General features: G+C 41.2%; 1 protein-coding gene and 1 long non-coding RNA gene across 2 annotated transcripts; one reads left to right on the forward strand and one right to left on the reverse strand.

Moving 5' to 3' along the window:
* Positions 1-2,338: 2,338 nt before the first annotated feature.
* rrh (retinal pigment epithelium-derived rhodopsin homolog) lies at positions 2,339-17,301 on the forward strand. The gene is made up of 7 exons (XM_078542645.1): positions 2,339-2,432; positions 2,875-3,065; positions 6,940-7,039; positions 10,401-10,554; positions 12,070-12,238; positions 14,894-15,072; positions 15,156-17,301. The coding sequence occupies exons 1-7, from the start codon at positions 2,366-2,368 to the stop codon at positions 15,259-15,261; spliced, it is 966 nt and encodes a 321-aa protein (XP_078398771.1). The 5' UTR covers positions 2,339-2,365; the 3' UTR covers positions 15,262-17,301.
* On the reverse strand, positions 2,788-3,845 carry LOC144681010 (uncharacterized). Its single transcript, XR_013576667.1, has 2 exons — positions 3,495-3,845; positions 2,788-3,086 (listed from the first exon to the last, which is right to left on the reverse strand). It is a non-coding gene; the product is annotated as an uncharacterized LOC144681010 (long non-coding RNA).
* Positions 17,302-17,576: the final 275 nt, after the last annotated feature.

Genomic DNA, 17,576 nt, shown 5'->3' on the forward strand with positions numbered 1-17,576 from the left:
TTCTGGTTTAATAAATGTTTTATTCTTTTGTTAAAAGTTCATTAACTGACTCCTGTGACTCTGTTCAATAGCTACTCTCCAGGTATCTAAACAGACAAATAAAAGTAAGGATCTATCAAGCCGGGGTCCACCCTGGGATCAGGCTTGTCCAGTAGTAACATCAGCTGGGATCGTAACAATGGCTAGTGTACCCATCTCTCTGCAGAAGCTCTGGGTTCAAGTCCCACCCCAGGACTTAATGACCAAGGAAAGTGTGTTCATAGTGTGACCAAACAGATTGAGTATCAACCTGTAAATCCTTCCAACACATGCCAATGGCAGGTGGTAAGTGTGGGAGAGATTCCTGGTTAGCCATGTGATGGAAAGAATGTTGGAGTCTCTTTCACAATTCATATAGCTGCAGGCTACAACATATATGTAAAAATTTGGTGTTGCCAAGCAACTTGGACTCCCTTAGTGAACTGTAACACACCACCACCACTACTATAATCATACAAGGTATTGGTGAGGCCAGACCTGGGGGACTTGTGTACAGTTTTTGTCTCCTTTCCTAAGGATGGACATACTTGCACCAGAGGGAGTGCAATGAAAGTTCATTAGACTTATTCCTGGGATGAGGGGGTTGACCTGTCAGGAGGAATTGAGTAGACTGGACCTATATTGACCAAGTAAATGCCAAGAAAATGTTTTCCATTGTTGGGGAATCTAGAACATGGGGTCACATTTTCAGAATAATGGGGCAGCCATTTGGGATTGAGATGAGAATAAATTTCTTCACTGAAAGGGTTGTGAATTTTTGCAATTCTCTACCCATTAGAGTCGTAGATGCTAAATCATTGACTATATTCAAGACAGAGGTTGATAGATTTTTGGGTACTGATGGTATTAATGGATATAGGGCTAGTGCGAAAATGTGGAGTTGAAGGAGAAGGTAAACGATGATCATGTTGAATAGTGGAGCAGACTCAAAGGGACAAATGGCCTAATCTTGCTTCTATTTCTTCTGTTCTTATGTCTAATATAAGAGGGATAAAATTTAAAAATAGAGAAGTTCTGCTAAACCTGTATTGAATCTTGTTTGGCCACACTTGGAATACTGAGTCCAATGCTGGTTGTATGAAAAAAAAATGTAAAAAAGATTTATGAGGATGTTACCAGAAATATGAGATTATGCCTATCTGAAAAGGATGAACAGGTTGAGCTTCTTCTCTCCTGAAAAGCCATGGCTGAAAGGTGATAGATTTATTTTAAAATTATGAAAGTTTTGGTATGATAGACATGGAGAGAATGTTTCAATGTGTGGGGATTAACAAAACTACAGCCCATCAATATAAGATAGTCACCAAGAAATCAAATAAGAAATTCAGAAGAAGGTTTTAATCTAGAGAGTGGTAAGAATGTGGAAAAAGGTACCACGGGAAGTGATTGAGGCAGAATAACATTTAAGGGGAAGATAGATAAGCATATGAGGGAGAAGTGGATAGAGGTTTATGCTGATTTAGTTAGATGCAGAATGGATGGGAGGAGGCTTCAGCGGTGCACAAACTCCAGTGTGGACAGGTTGGGCAGAATGGCCTCTTTCTGTGCTGTATATTCTATATAATTATAGGTCATTCTAATGGCTGGGAGGGATTTTGATGGCAGGGATGGGCAAATTAATGCGCTAGAAATATGAGAGAAACCTAGAAGCAGGGTCAGGTGTTCTTTTCTAGTTGGTAATGACTTTTGCACAATTATCTTTCAATATTTTTAATAGCAATTTTGTGGAAAGGGTAAATTCAACTTTCAGGATGAGCTTGCATCATCTCAAAACTGGATATGGATAAAGCAGTGTGGAATGATTACCATGGTGACGTAATTCAAAAGGATTTTCAGGGTGCTAGTAATGGCTGTGCTGTGACCCCTCAGCTTTAAACTTCTTTATACAACACCTGAATGAACATTTGCCAATTCAATGTGATGATACCTGAAACATGCTCCTACTCAGGATGGTTGTTGGAAGTGCAATTTATTTACTGTAAGAGGAAGAGTGCCATGTGACTTAAATCTTATTCAAGTAATTCTCTGCATAGTAAAGTACCAGATCTGTGGAGCTCATTGTTCAACTAACAAGGAGTTTGAGTTCCAGAATTTAAATCCCTTTCACTGGTTGATCCAAATAACCTTGCAGCAGCCACAGCAAGAGAGTCTTTGTGACTTGGAGACGAGCCTGCGTCTCCATTTTTACTCTTGAAAATATAAAAACAGAATTTCTCTCGGATTTTTGTTGGAATCATAAGTGTTTTCTAACCACTGTAAAATGGAAGATGCTTTAGAAACCCTATCTGGGGATACTACCTTCAATTCCTCTACAGACACCACTGAAATGGAATCCAAATCTGTCTTCTCTCAGAGGGAACATAACATCATTGCAGCTTACTTGATAACTGCAGGTACTTCATTGTTTTTGTTTAAAAATACTTGTGAACAATAAACCAAATCACAGTTAAATAGCTTGAAATACTGTATATTGCAGCTTAAGATGCTAAAAAGTATTCAATTGAACTTATTGTCCAATAATGAATTTTGGTTCAATAATGAAACTTAATTAGCCAACCTTAATTTTTTTTAACATAGAAGTGAATTGTGCTGTAGAGCAAGAAATACTGTACACATTTATGAAATATATGCTTCACTAACTCATAACTGCCACTCATAACAGTGGCAATAAGTTGAAGCATGTGTCAGGAAATCAACTGCGTTTTTCCTTTTCCCCGTTTACAATATGTAAAAGCTTGATATCATTGCTGATAGCTACACAAATCTTAAATGTGGTGTTTATTTTGATAACGGTGGAAACATTAATGAGAAACTTGACATTGTGTTTCATTGCAGGGGTATTAAGTCTACTCAGCAACATAATAGTGTTAATGATGTTTGTTAAGTTCAAAGAGTTCCGCACAGCAACCAATGCAATTATCGTGAACCTGGCTTTCACTGATGTTGGGGTGAGTTCCATTGGTTACCCAATGTCGGCTGCATCAGACCTGCATGGCAGCTGGAAGTTTGGCCATTCGGGCTGTCAGGTCAGTTTGCTGACAGAAAATCTATTGTTAACACAAGGGAGAAAAAAACATTTTTATAGTGTTTGTAAAATGTATTCAATTCTCCTCATTATTATAATTTCCTCACTGCAGAATTGTTTTGGCAACTCGTGTCTCCTTTTTTCCCTTGCAGCCCCTCTTTCTTCCAATTTGGTGCGATAATTATTTTACTGCTGTGAACCAGAAAATTAAATTTAACTATTATGCCCTGAGGTAACCCAATCCAAAGCACTGTATTTCAATTAATTTAAACCAAGGTACATCCAGTCCAATCTACAACTGTGAACCATGTGTAATTCTCTTTCTTTCAAGAGTTTAAAAATGTTTTTTGCTTATCTGATGCTGGTGAGGGGGCGCAAGAAGGACAGAGAATATTTTTATATTAACTAAAATGCATGAAAGAATACTTGCCATTCTCTTCAGAATAATTGCAAAAATGCTAGCATCCTTGTGAAAGCTACGGGCCAAATCTTCTTGCCTCCGGATGATCGGAGACAGAAGGTACAACCGAAAATGCACGTCAGGACTATGTGGAAGTCTGGACGCACGGACATCCATGGAAATTGCCTGGGAAGTTTGAACTTACAATGGGTGGTTTCCCTGCTCTCTGGGATCCTCCACAAATGTCTCTGACTCAGAACTAAAGTTGGAGGCTTGGGACAGTTCCACAATGCTTACCTGAATAGTTACCAAAGAAATTTTAGACAGAATGAAACTTAGTCTAACACATGGGACTGAATTTTGCCGTCAGCGAGCAGGGGGCGGGGCCCACTCGCCGACTTGCAAAATGACGCGGGAACCCCCAACGTCATCCCGCCCCATTTAAATTTTCAGGAAGGCAGGGGCGCAGCAAAATCAGCTGCGGGCCTGCCGACCTGTCAATGGCCAATTGAGGCGATTGACAGGATCATTAAAACAATTAAAGACCTGCCCATCCAACCTTAAGGTTGGTGGGCAGGCCAGGAGCCCCGGCGGGGAATAGAAACACATGAAACCTCATCCCGCTGGCGGGATGAGGTTTCATGTAGGGTTTAAAAAAGTTTAATAAAGTTTTAGTGAAATTTATTAACATGTCCCATCTTGTGTGACATTGTCACATGAGGGGGACATGTTAAGGATTTTTTTTCTATTTTTAATGTTTGTACAACTTTCAGCGATCTCCCTGAGGCAGCACATAGCCTTAAGATTGGACGGTCAGGTCCTTTAATAGTTTAAATGGTCCTGTCAATGGCCTCAATTGGCCATTGACAGGTCGGCGGGTGCACAGCTGATTTTGCTGCGCCCCCGCCTTCCTGAAAATTTAAATGGGGCGGGATGACGTCGGGGGTTCTGCCTGACATCATCCCGCATCATTTTACGCGTCGGCAAGTAGGCCCCACCCCCTGCTCGTCAACAGCAAAATTCTGCCCTAGATGTGGTAGATTTGGAGGAGATATTCAAAATGCGTTGTGATGCAAACCTATAAATATGCAAACAGTGACACTAAATGTGAAGAAATACCATCACCTCCCAGTTCTGTTCCAAATCATGGATGTTCTAAACTTCGACATAACTAACCATTCCTTCATCATTACCAAGTCAGTATCCTGAAATTTCCTATCTAACACCTTGATCCAAGCATAGTCATTACAAGGACAGCAGAAGTTCAAAGAGAAGTTCCACCACAATATTCCCAGGCATCTAGGGGTGGATAATAAATGTGACCTTCCCAATGTTTGCAACATCTGAAGAACAAGTGCAAAACTTTTCAGCTTCTGTGGGACGTAAAATGAATGGTTTTGGATCAATTGTCCATTATGCACCCATTCAATATTTTTTACCATTGATTTGTAAATTAGACAGAGTGTATAACAGGTGGCCAGCTTGATATTGCACACTTTATACTCCAGCCAATGTTGAACGTTCCAGTGAAAATTTAACAGAATAGCTGCTTATAGTGTCATGATGATGGGAAATTGTGACTGAGTGAGATCTACCTATAACTTCACCAGCTAACCAAAAACATATTGAACTATTTCAGAGGACCTGTTTTAAAAAAAACAAGAAAAGACACTGATCAAAGATGGCTACCACCAGTCACCTGATGTCTGGTATTGTAATTTGACCACTTTTCTGGAAAGTTCCTATATGTATTGCACTGCAGACCTGCCCTGACATGTTGCATGGAATTTCACACTTTGGGGGTGATAAGGTCCACTTTTTTTTCATTCATGGGATGTGGGTGTCACTGGCTAGGCCAGCATTTATTGCCCATCCCTAATTGCCCTTGAGAAGGTGGTGGTAAGCTGCCTTCTTGAACCTCTGTAGTCCATGTTCTGTAGGTGCACCCACTTCAAAAGGGACTGTTGAAAGGAAGGTATTAAAAATGCAAAGTGCTAGTCTTTAATCAATGGCAATTCTGTCAAGACAATGGGAACTGCTAACCAGCCAGGTACACCCAACAGACACTTAAAGCCCCCTCTGGAGGATGAAATAACCCCATCTCCTGTTGGTTTCTACTACCTTGAAATGTGTCAAAATCTTCTGTGATGAAAGATCAAAAATGTGATTACTCGTTCTCCAAAAATGCTTGCAGGACATGTTAATCGAATTCCTTTCATGAAATACAAAGACAGGAGGTTTGAGAACTGGTTTCGTCAAGTCAGTCAGAGAGAGAAATCATCAAAGTCATCTGGAAAAAACTGCTGAAAGCAGTAAGGAAACTCTCTTGTTCTCTCAGAAGCTAACATTGTCTCCAGCAAAGTGCAGTTACCTAAACTTCAATTGAGCTCCAGAATTTTAAAGGAAACCAGTTAACTTCAAACAGCTGCAATGTTCAACAATCTACACCTCGAGGACAAGCAAAAGACTTAATCTTATATTCTTTTAACTTTTATTTGGGCTGTAACTTTTCTTACTTCTGAGATTTGTGTGTGTGTCATTGCATCTTTTATTATTTTTTCTCTGGTTTAGTAACGAATAAACTTATTCTTCCTTTGGCTCAAGAAAACCTGGTTTGGTTGGCTCCCTATTAAAAAGTAAATATTTTTGGATTGGAAAAGACATTTATGGGGAAAAGGCATTTTAAAAAGCCTTTAGTGTGACCAACCGAGAAGGCTAAATAAAGGGGAGCCAGTTCACTCCTCACCGGGTTGTAACAGTAGTCAGCATTTCCTTTTGTAATTTTGGTTGCTGCAATTTATCTTAGCTTCGAGGTACTAAAATGATAGAAAATATATATCATCATATTTTGTAACTTTGCTAACAACATAATTTTATTTCAACTATGTCAGGTCAGGCAGCTATCTGTCCTGTCACAGGCCTTCCCTTTTGTTCATTTCCTCCTCTCCCCCCTTTCCTGCTTCTGCACTCGCTTCAACCTTTTACATCTCTAACTTTTCCTACCAGCCTGAAACACTAACTCTGTTTATCTCTTCACAGTTGCTGCCTGACCTGCTGAGTATTCCAGCATTTTCTGTTTTTATTTCAGATTTCCAGCATCAGCCATATTTTACTTTTGTCTTTCATTTCCATTGATGTTGTTGCACCCAAATACTGTAATAGTTTTCAATTTACAGCATGTGGGAATGATAAAATGAACAAACTTGAATTCTAGAAAGACGTACATTGGTATCATATCTTTGATCACAAAGCATTTCATATACAATAAAGTCCTTGAAGAACTTTGGAAGGTCTCCATGCTTTTTTAATAGTGGCATAGGGTCTTTAATTTCCATCTAAAGTAGCAGAACAGCCAGATGGAAGTCATTTTAGCACATAATCTAAAGTACATCAACCCCCACAATCACCAACAATTATTTTTATGACACTGCATGCATTTTTCTGTCTATTATAACTGATGTCTGATTTCTTTCAGGCTTATGCAGCTCTAAATATCTTTTTTGGGATGGCGAGCATTGGGTTACTTACTGTAGTGGCTATTGACCGGTACCTGACGATTAGTAAGCCTGAAATAGGTAAAGCTATAATCATAGTCATATGAAACAGTCGAGATATTGATATTGCCGTGAATTCCTTAACATTTTCATTCTTTTTCTGGGTCAAAATCCTGCAACTCCCTTCCTAACAGCACTGTGGAATTGCCTACATTATATGGACTGCAGTGGTTCAAGAAGGTGGGCTCACTGCCATCATCTCAAGGGCAATTAAGGATGGGTAATAAATACTAGCCTTGCCATTGATGCTTACATCCCATGAATGAATTTTAAAAATCCTTCATAAAAACTGCTTTTGAAACATAGCCCATATAAGAATGGTCCAGTAATAACTGCTGAGTACAGAGGTATAATACAGATCACAGATGGAATCTTAAAGTTTTGTTTGCTTCTATCCTTACTTGTACCAATTTGCTAGTTTCTCTCTCTGTTTAGGCACCTGAGGGTGAAGCATCATTCCCTGTGCTAGAGTGTGGGTGAGAGACTTCTCACAGGTCTCTGTTAGTGCAGCCTCTGAGATTTGTAAGAATGGTGCAAATTGAATGGCCACATTATTTTTCTTTCCCTTCCTGTGAAGATGTGTCTGTTTTCCTTTTGATCTTTTCCCCAAAAAACACAGCTGAGAGGACAAGTTCACCATATTGGGAAATCCTAAACACAGGTTCAGAGGCTGTCATGCCTATTTTGGCAGGGAGAATGAAAGAGAGACATATTATCTAAATGGTGAGACATTGCAGAGTTCTGAGGTGCAGAGGGATCTGGGTGTCCTAGTGCATGGGAAAAATTTTCCTGTTGGCGAGCAGGGGTGGGGCCTGCTCGCCGACTCGTAAAATGATGTGCAGTGACGTCACTGCGCGTCATTTAGATTGTCAGTTTGATGGGCCCGCGGCCAATGCGGCTGCGCGCCTGCCGAACTTTCAAAAGCCTATTAAGGCCATTAACAAAGTAATTAAAGCTGTTAAGAATGCTGTCCGTCCAACCTTAAGGTTGGCGGACAGGCGAAGAGCCCAGGCGGCTTTCACATTTTTCATGAAACCTCATCCACGGGCGGGATGAGGTTTCATGAAGGGCTCATTAATTAAATACATTTTTTTGAAAAAATTAATGGACTTGTCCCAACTCATGTGACAATTTCACATGAGGGGACATGTCCTTAAAATTGTTTTTACCTTTATTCCATTTTTCAAAACTTAAATAATCTCCCTAAGGCACCTTCATGCCTCAGGGAGATTTCTGCGCTCTTTCGCGTGCAAGCACAAAAGAGCGCAGGCCCCGACTCAGGAATCCCCCCTCAGCTTAGCGCTTCCGGGTGTGCATCACGCTGAGTGGGCCTTAATTAGCCCGCCCACGTAAAATGGTGGTGCGCATCCGATCGGGGGCGCCGATCGGGTTTGCGCTAGCTCCAATCTGCCCCCGCACAACCCCCCCAACGGGGGGAAATTTCTACCCCATGAATCACAAAAGGCTAGTATGCAGGTAACAGCAAGTAATTAGGAAAACTAATAGAATGTTATCATTTATTGCAAGGGGAATTGAATACAAAAGTGGGAAGGTTATGTTTCAGTTGTACAGGGCACTAGTGAGACCACATCTGGAGCACTGTGTACCATATTGGTCACCTTATTTAAGGACGGAGGTTTACCAGACTAATACCTGGAATGGGTGGGTTGACTTATGAGGAAAAGTTGGACAGACTAGACTTGTATCCACTGGAGTTTAGAAGAGTAACAGGCGACTTGATTTAAACATATAAGATCCTGAGGGGTCTTGACAGGGTGGATGTGGAGAGGATGTTTCCTCTTGTGAGAGAATCTTGAACTAGGGGTCACTGTTTAAAAATGAAGGATCACCCATTTAAAACAGAGATGAAGTGAAATGTTTTCACTCAGAGAGTCATGAGTCTTTGGCACTCTCTTCCTGAAAAGGAGGTGGAAGCAGAGTGTTTGAATATTTTTAAGGCAGAGATGGATAGATTCTTGGTAAGCAAGGGGGTGATAGGTTATCGGGGGTAGGTGGGATGCCGATTTCAAGGTTCCTATCAGATTAGCCATGATCTTATTAAATGGTGGAGCAGGCTTGAGGGGCTGAATGGCCTACTCCTGCTCCTTGTTCATATGTATGTTCATATGTACGTAAATGTATGTATGTCAATATGCCAGCACAATGCAGTTGAGCAAAATTGGACTGATGCAGGACATCTTCAGGCTTCACTATTCCAATGCAATCCTGTCAGGCCTATCACACCTCTATCCTCTGAGGTCATCCAAAACTCTGCTGTCCCTGTCCTAACTTGCATCAATTCGTGTTCACCCATCACCCCTTTGTTTGCTGACCTACATTGACTCCCATAAGCAAGGCTTTGAATTTAAAATTCTCATCCTTGCTTTCAAATCCCTCCTTGGCTGCACCCCTTCCCATCTCTGTACTCTTCTTCAGCCCTACAACCCTCTGAGATAGCTGTAACACCTCTCATTTTGCTTCTTGGGCTACCTTGGTTTTAGTCACTCTACCATTAGCTGCCAAGGCCCTAAGCTCTGAAATTCACTATCTAAACCTCTCTACCTTTCTTTCCTCCTTTAAGACCTCCCTTAAAACCTACCTCTTTCACAAAGTTTTTCCTCATCTGTCCTAACATTGCTTTATGTGGCTTGGTGTCCAATTCTGCTTCATAACATTCCTTGAAACACTTTGGACATTTTATTATATGAAAGGCAAGGCATAACTACAAGTTGTTTTCCTCTTTTAAGTTGTGTGTATTTCAACTCTGTATTTTTCCAAATAGTAAGAATGTAACTCTGATAAAACAGTAAATCATGAAGAAGTAACTTCTCCAATGCTTTTCCTTAGTGTGGTTTATTAATTGTGTATATTGTGTTCCCATATTCTGTGACGGATATTCAGTCATCCAATGTCGCAGCAACAGTTTCCAGTATCCACGACATAATATAACTACATTTTTGTTTCACTTCATCACACCTCGCCCTCTTAGCAACCACTTCCACTATCTTCTGAAGTAAAGTCTTGATAAATAATTGTGTAATATAGTAGCAGACGTCACTGATCTCCTGCTTCTCCGGAGTGCAAAGGTAACCATACCGCTATGGATGAAGATCTCCCTTGTGTACTAGGTGTAGTAAAATCAAAAAAATTACAAATTTTGCTATTTTAGCTACACCCAACACAGAGAAAAAGTTCAACATATTTGTGTTACACAAAATAACGAATAAATTCAAGTGACTTACATGTTGTAATACAATCTTGTGGTTCAGATAGCATTCAATTTATGTCATCTTGTAACATATATTGTTTTGTATATAGTTGACCTGTCTATAGTTGGGTAGTCACCTGAAGTGGTCCATTAATCACTAAATGTTTTCAACAGGAAGGAAGATGACCAGCGTCACCTACACAACTCTGATCACAGTTGCCTGGGTGAATGGTTTGTTCTGGGCTCTGATGCCAGTAATGGGGTGGGCGAGTTATGCCCCAGATCCAACAGGAGCTACATGCACCATCAATTGGAGGAACAATGATTCGTAAGTTTTCTTTCGTTATGTTCTCTTCATGTTTGTTTTAATTAAAACATTGATCTCTATGGGTCTATACTCGATGGAGTTTAGAAGGATGAGGGGGGATCTGATTGAAACTTACAGAATACTGAAAGGCCTGGATAGAGTGGACGTGGGGAAGATGTTTCCATTAGTAGGAAAGACTAGGACCCGAGGGCACAGCCTCAGAGTAAAGGGAAGACCTTTTAGAACAGAGATGAGGAGAAACTTCTTTAGCCAGAGAGTGATGAATCTATGGAATTCATTGCCGCAGAAGGCTGTGGAGGCCAGATCATTGAGTGTATTTAAGACCGAGATAGATAGGTTCTTGATTGGTATGGGGATCAAAGGTTATGGGGAGAAAGCGGGAGAATGGGGTTGAGAAACTTATCAGCCATGATTGAATGGTGGAGCAGACTCGATGGGCCGAATGGCCTAATTTCTGCTCCTATGTCTTATGGTCTTATCTCATAAATCAGTATTAAGCTTCATGTTAATGGTTTCATTTTTTTCCCCCAAAATAAATTCTCTATTTGAGACATTGAAAATCAAATAAACATATATACAGTATTTAATGGAAGTTATTACTGTGGGAGTTGTTTTTAATTAAAAATTCTTTCTATGTTTAGGAGTAAAATAATTTCTTTCCCCTCCACCCATTTTCTTCCCTTCTCACCTAAAGGTTTTGATACATGCTGATGTTTGGCTCTGCTGATTACACAAGCTGTGTTTACTTGTAAATAATGGGTAGGTACTGTAAATTCACACTTTTAAATCAATTTCAATATGAGTCTCTCAGCAGGCACTTTTTAGTGCAACTTATGGAGGAACAACTTGGACAGCAACTTCCAGATTTTTGCATTTGACTTCACATGTGTGTACTTCCAAAGTTACTGTCTGATTTACTCCATAATAAGAATGAGCATTGTTAGCCTCACTGCTAGTCTCAACACAAAATCTGGGCCATTTAATAGCCCATTTAAATTAATTCTGGAGTAAAATTTATAATCAATTGCCCTTAATGCTGCTCTTGAGTATGTAGACGTATTGTTTACTCTGCAAAGTCATATTGCATATTTTGGAACAGTGTGACCTCCACTGCCTCTGCCTGTTGCTCTCTTTCATGTACAACATCTCATGCTCTTTTAACTACACACATGTAAAGCCAATATGCAAACATGTAGCATGTTTTTCTGTTTTCCTGTTCTTTATCTTCTTCCACAGCTCTTCAGTCAAATCGTGCGCACAGGCATGAGAGGTAGGGAGAATATATTTATATGAAAGGGCAGGAAACTACTTTTTTTAAGGTTGATTCCCAGTTTCTGCTTTCTCCTCACACTTTTGACTTAGTTGAGTTCAGATCTTGGGGTCGATGTGGATCCATGCCAATGGAGTTTGCACTATTTCATTTGTAAAATGAAGGCTAAATGTAGACTCAGAGGAGTTACAACTTCAGCCAAACATTGAGAATTGGCCTGATTCATTACATGGCTTTGTTCCCAGGTTGTTTGTTTCCTATACCATGACGGTAATTGTGGTTAATTTTGTGGTACCACTGTCGATCATGTTCTTCTGCTATTACAACGTGTCAAAAACAATGAAAAGATGTACACACCATGATAGTCTGCAAAATATAACCTTAGATTGGTCAGATCAACTTGATGTAACAAAGGTAAGAAAATTGCTCTTTTCAAATTCAATTACAATGGGCAGAATTTTATGGACCCCACTGGTGGGTTTGCAGGTGGTGTAGGGTCGCGGGGGGGGGGTGTCAAATTCCACGGTGGCCTTCCTGCCATCCTCCAGCTCGCCCTCGATCTGTCCACAATTTTATGTGGGTCGGAAGAGGCCTAGGGCAAAACGCTCGTCCTCGCCCCAGTTGAGGCCCTTAGGTGTCTAGTTGTTGGCCACTTAAAGGCCGTTTCCTCCCCAGCCTCCTGGGAGTACTTCAGGAGCAGGGGAATGCCTGGCATCTCACCTGACTCGGGCCTGGGACAGGAATGGGAGGGGCGACTCTCTCAAGGGCCCCCTTTCCATATCAGGGTCCCTACTTCCGAGGTCCTCCCCCCTTGGGTGTTCCCTCAACCCTTGGCCTCTCCATCAAACATCTCCATCCATCTTTCCCCAACCCCCTCTTTGGCCTCACCTCTCCTCCCTGCCATGGTCGTCGACTCTGGGACTTAGAATCTGGGGACTGCTTGTTATCCCAATGAATGTACTATCACCAAGTTTGTGGATGACACAAAAATAGGTGGAAAGGCAAACGGTGAGGATAACACAAAGAGTCTACAGAGGGATATAGACAGGTTAAGTGAGTGGGCAAAAACTTGGCAGATGGAATATAATGTGGGAAAATGTGAGATTATGCACTCTGGCAGGAAGAATAGAGGAGCTGAATATTATTTAAATGGAGAAAGACTGCAGGAAGCTGCAGCACAGAGGGATTTGGGAGTACTTGTGCATGAATCACAAAAAGTTAGCATACAAGTTCAGCAGGTAATAGGGAAGGCAAATGGAATGTTGGCCTTTATTTCAAAGGGAATGGAGTATAAAAATAGGGAAGTCTCGCTAAAACTATACAAGGCACTAGTTAGACCAGACCTAGAATACTGTGAACAGTTTTGGCCCTCTTTTTTAAGGTAAGATTTACTAACATTGGAGGCAGTCCAGAGAAGGTTCACTAGGTTGATCCCAGGTATAGAGGGATTTTCTTACGAGGAGAGGATGAGTAGGTTGGGCCTGTACTTATTGGAGTTTAGAAAAATGAGAGGTGACCTTATTGAAACATATAAGATTCCTAGGGGGCTTGACAGGGTAGATGCTGAGAGGTTGTTTCCCCTTGTGGGAGAGTCTAGGACCAGTGGGCATAATCTCAGAGTAAGGGGTCACCCATTTAAAACAGAGTTGAGGAGGAAGTTCTTCTCACAGAGGGTGGTGAATCCATGGAATTCTTTACCAGAGGGCTTTAGAGGCTGGGTCGTTAAATATATTCAAGGCTGAGATAGACAGATTTTTAATTTGTAAGGGAATTAAGGGTTATGGGGAAAAGGCAGGAAAGTGGAGTTGAGAATTATCAGATCAGCCATGATCTCATTGAATGGCGGAGCAGACTCAATGGGCTGAATAGCCTACTTCTGCTCCTATGTCTTTTGGTCTTATGGTCAGTCCTGACCACTGCTGTCACTAGTGTTTCTAGAACCACCGAGCTGCTAGCCAATCAGATAGGTCGGCAGCTCTCTAAGTCGGGACTTTCAACCGAGGGAGGGGTGGAAGACATGTCTCCAGCCAATTAACACTCCACGGAGCATTAAATGGCTGTGGGACTGCTGTGATCATTGGGGATGTGTTCCCTGCCATCTCTTCAGGTTACAGGGCAGCAAAACTCACCATCCAAAAATTCCTGTCCAATATCTTTGGGGAGAAGAATGCATACATTGGTGAAACCTAATGGAAACTTAGGTCTTCACTTTTGTTCTGCCACCTTTAAAACAGCTGTCATCACCCCTTTCTTAAAAATCCTACACTCAACTTTCTGTCTGTCTCTGCTATCATCTTGTTTGAATATTTTCAGTCTGGTTTTCATCCACCCAAAGTACAAAGACCTGATCATGCACCTTGTCACTGCAAACATGGCATGTTGTCTCTTCTTGTCCTTTCTGAAGTTGGTGCAGGTACAGTATCTCAAAACCGGCAACCTCGGCAGTGTGAGCCTGCCAGATTTCAGATCATGCCGGATTTCAGGTCTGGCAGTTCGGGCAGCTTGGGCCATGAACAGGTCAGGTCAAGCTAGGTTGGGTGGAGTCAAAGGTCACTCAGACTGTGGGAATAGACCGGCGCGCAAGTGGTGAAAGGAATAACTAGTCAGGTACCACACCATGCCACTGTAGCGCCTAGCCGAATTGTCCAGGTAAGTTTTTTTTATTTTTACTCAATTAAAATTGATACATGGCACATTCTAAAAATGCCCAGTTTGTGAATAATTCCAGTTTTTGGACAGACAGGTTTGAGACACTGTGCTCAACCACTCCATTCTTCTTCACTGTATTTTCTCTGTAGCCCACTTCTCTGGCAGTACTCTGTCAAAGTTTAAATCTTGCTGTTTCAGCACAATCAATACATCACCAAAAGCTTCTCTTCCCATTCTATGCAGTCAAAACCTGGCGTGTGCCCCAATCTTGCATTATTGCCCACTTTCTACTCTTTATCCAAAGGGCTTATAGCCCTGGGTTTACCCAGCCCCTAAACTTTGTTTGATGATGCAAATGGACAAAAAAAAAATAATGAATATAAATGAAAGAAATATAACTTATTTTTCCTTTTCTCACAGATGTCTGTTGTGATGATTGTGATGTTCCTTGTGGCTTGGTCTCCGTATTCCATTGTGTGCTTATGGTCTTCTTTTGGAAATCCAAAACTCATTCCAGCTGCAATGGCAATTGTAGCTCCACTTTTTGCAAAGTCGTCCACTTTCTATAATCCTTGCATTTATGTCATTGCAAATAAGAAGTAAGTGTTTATTTCCTTGGAGAGAGAAGAGTTTTTGCAAATTGCTTATCCAGAATATATCCATGTATATTTCTTCTTTTCAGGTTTCGGAGAGCCATCATTGCAATGATACGCTGCCAGACTCAACAGGATTTAACTATCAGTCACACTCTGCCTATGGCCATCTCGAAGGCACCTTTAACAGAATAAACAGCAAACTATTAGACTGTCTAAGTGGCTGGGATTGAGTTTGGAATGATTACACGGCTGGTGCGGGAGGCAGTGTGGAACAGAAAGTTTGGGGTGAGGAGTGGGAGGTACTGAATTCACAAACACACATATGAATTAGGAGCAGGAGTAGGCCACTGGGCCCCTTGAGCCTGCTCTGCCATTCAATAAGATTATGGCTGATCTGAATGTAACCTCAACCCCACATTCCTGCCTACCCCCGGTGTCCTTTCACCCCCTTGCTAATCAAGAATCTATCTAGCTCTGCCTTAAAAATATTCATAGACTCTGCTTCCACCGTCTTTTGAGGAAGAGAGTTCCAAAGACTCACAACCCTCTGAGAGAAAAAATTTCTTCTCATCTCTGTCTTAAATGGGCGACCCCTTATTTTTAAACAGTGACCCCTAGTTCTAGATTCTCCCACAAGAGGAAACATCCTCTCCACATCCACCCTGTCAAGACCCCTCAGGATCTTAAAGGTTTCAATTAAGTTGCCCTTTACTCTTCTAAATTCCAGTGGATACAAGCCTAATCTGCCCAGCTTCTCCTAATAAGACAATCCATGCATTCCTGGGATTAGTCTAGTAAACCTTCTCTGAAGTGGTTCTAATGCATTTACATCTTTCTTTAAATAAGGAGACCAGCACTGTACACAATACTCCAGATGCGGTCTCACCAATGTCCTGTACAACTGAAGCATAACCCCCCTACTTTTGTAATCAATTCCCCTCACAATAAATGATAACATTCTATTAGCTTTCCTAATTACTTGCTGTACCTGCATACTAACCTTTTGTGATTTATGCACTAGGACACTCAGATCCCTCTGAATCTCTGAGCTCAGCAATCTCTCACCATTTAGATAATAAGCTTCTTTTTTATTCTTCCTGCAAAAATGAACTATTTCACATTTGCCCACATTATATTCCATTTGTCAGATCTTTGCCCACTCACTTAACCTATCTATGTCACTTTGTAGCCTCCTTACGTCTTCTTCACAATTTACTTTCCTACCTATCTTTATGTCATCAGCAAATTTAGCCATCATTCCTTTGGTCCCTTCATTCAAGTCATTTATATAAATTGTAAAAAGTTGAGGCCCCAATACTGTCCCCTGTGGCACACCACTTGTCACATCCTGCCAACCAGAAAAAGTCCCATTTATGCCAATTCTCTGCCTCCTGTTAGCTAGCCAATCTTCTATCCATGCCAATATGTTACCCCCTGCACCATGAGCTTTTATTTTCTGCAATAACCTTTGATGTGGCACTTTATCAAATGCCTTCTGGAAATCTAAGTACAGTACATCCACTGGTTCCCTTTATCCACAGTACATGTAACTCCTCCAAAAAGCTCCAATAAATCGGTTAAACATGATTTCCCTTTTACAAAACCACCGTGTGGGGAACTGAGAAACACTCCTGCTTTCCCTGGCTTTACAACAAAAATTGAAGTAAAAACATCTTGTTGGGCCTCTTCTAGCCTCAGCTCTTCATTCCAGTTGAGTGGCCTGACAAGAAAGACACATTGGCATCCCCGCTCAAGACTTTGGTTAAAATAGGAGTCTAGCCGCAATGGCGGGCAAGGTTAAAATTGTCCCTTTCAGTTTTGGTCACGAGTAATTGGAAATAATCATGAGGGGCCCTTTCACCTAAATCTGCAGTACTGTGCTACACAATATTTTGTCCCATTGCACTACCTGTCATCTAGTACCCTTTATTTTACCTTCCTACTAAAAAAAATGTTGCCTGAATGTCTCTTCACCTTTGATACTCTTAACTTCAAACTGTAAATCCTGCACCTGATTGAAGAACTTTCCTTTATTTACTTCATATCGCTGAAAATTTTAAAGACCCTTATCAAGTGCCCCCACCTCATCCTCCTCTTTAAAAGAGAGCAAAGTTATATGGTAGAAAATCTTGCCGTACAACATACACCTCTCACAACAATCGGTCTTATAGGCCCCTCATGATTATTTCAAATTACTGGTGACCAAAACTGAAAGGAACAATTTTAACCTTGCCCCCCACTGGGGCTAGACGCCTATTTTAACCACAGGCCTGAGCGGGGAAGCCAGTGTGTCTTTCCTGTCAGGCCACTGTATTGGAATGAAGAGCTGCGACCAGAAGAGACCCAACAAGGTGTTTTTACTCCAACTTTTGTTGTAAATCCAGGGAAAGCAGGAGTGTTTCTCAATTCCCAAGGTGAATTCAGCACCTACCACCCCTTACTCTAAACTATTTGCCTCATCACAACAACCGTATGACCATTCCAAACTCAGTCCCAGCTACTTGGGC

This window comes from Cetorhinus maximus, chromosome 1 (assembly GCF_964194155.1).
Source record: "Cetorhinus maximus chromosome 1, sCetMax3.hap1.1, whole genome shotgun sequence".
Lineage (NCBI taxonomy): Eukaryota > Metazoa > Chordata > Chondrichthyes > Lamniformes > Cetorhinidae > Cetorhinus > Cetorhinus maximus.

Coding starts and splice junctions, on each gene's coding strand:
- rrh (XM_078542645.1), top strand. CDS start 2,366: ATGGAATCCAAATCTGTCTTCTCTCAGAGGGAACATAACATCATTGCA. Junction 2,433..2,874: donor AGCTTACTTGATAACTGCAG/GTACTTCATTGT, acceptor GTTTCATTGCAG/GGGTATTAAGTCTACTCAGC. Junction 3,066..6,939: donor TTGGCCATTCGGGCTGTCAG/GTCAGTTTGCTG, acceptor GATTTCTTTCAG/GCTTATGCAGCTCTAAATAT.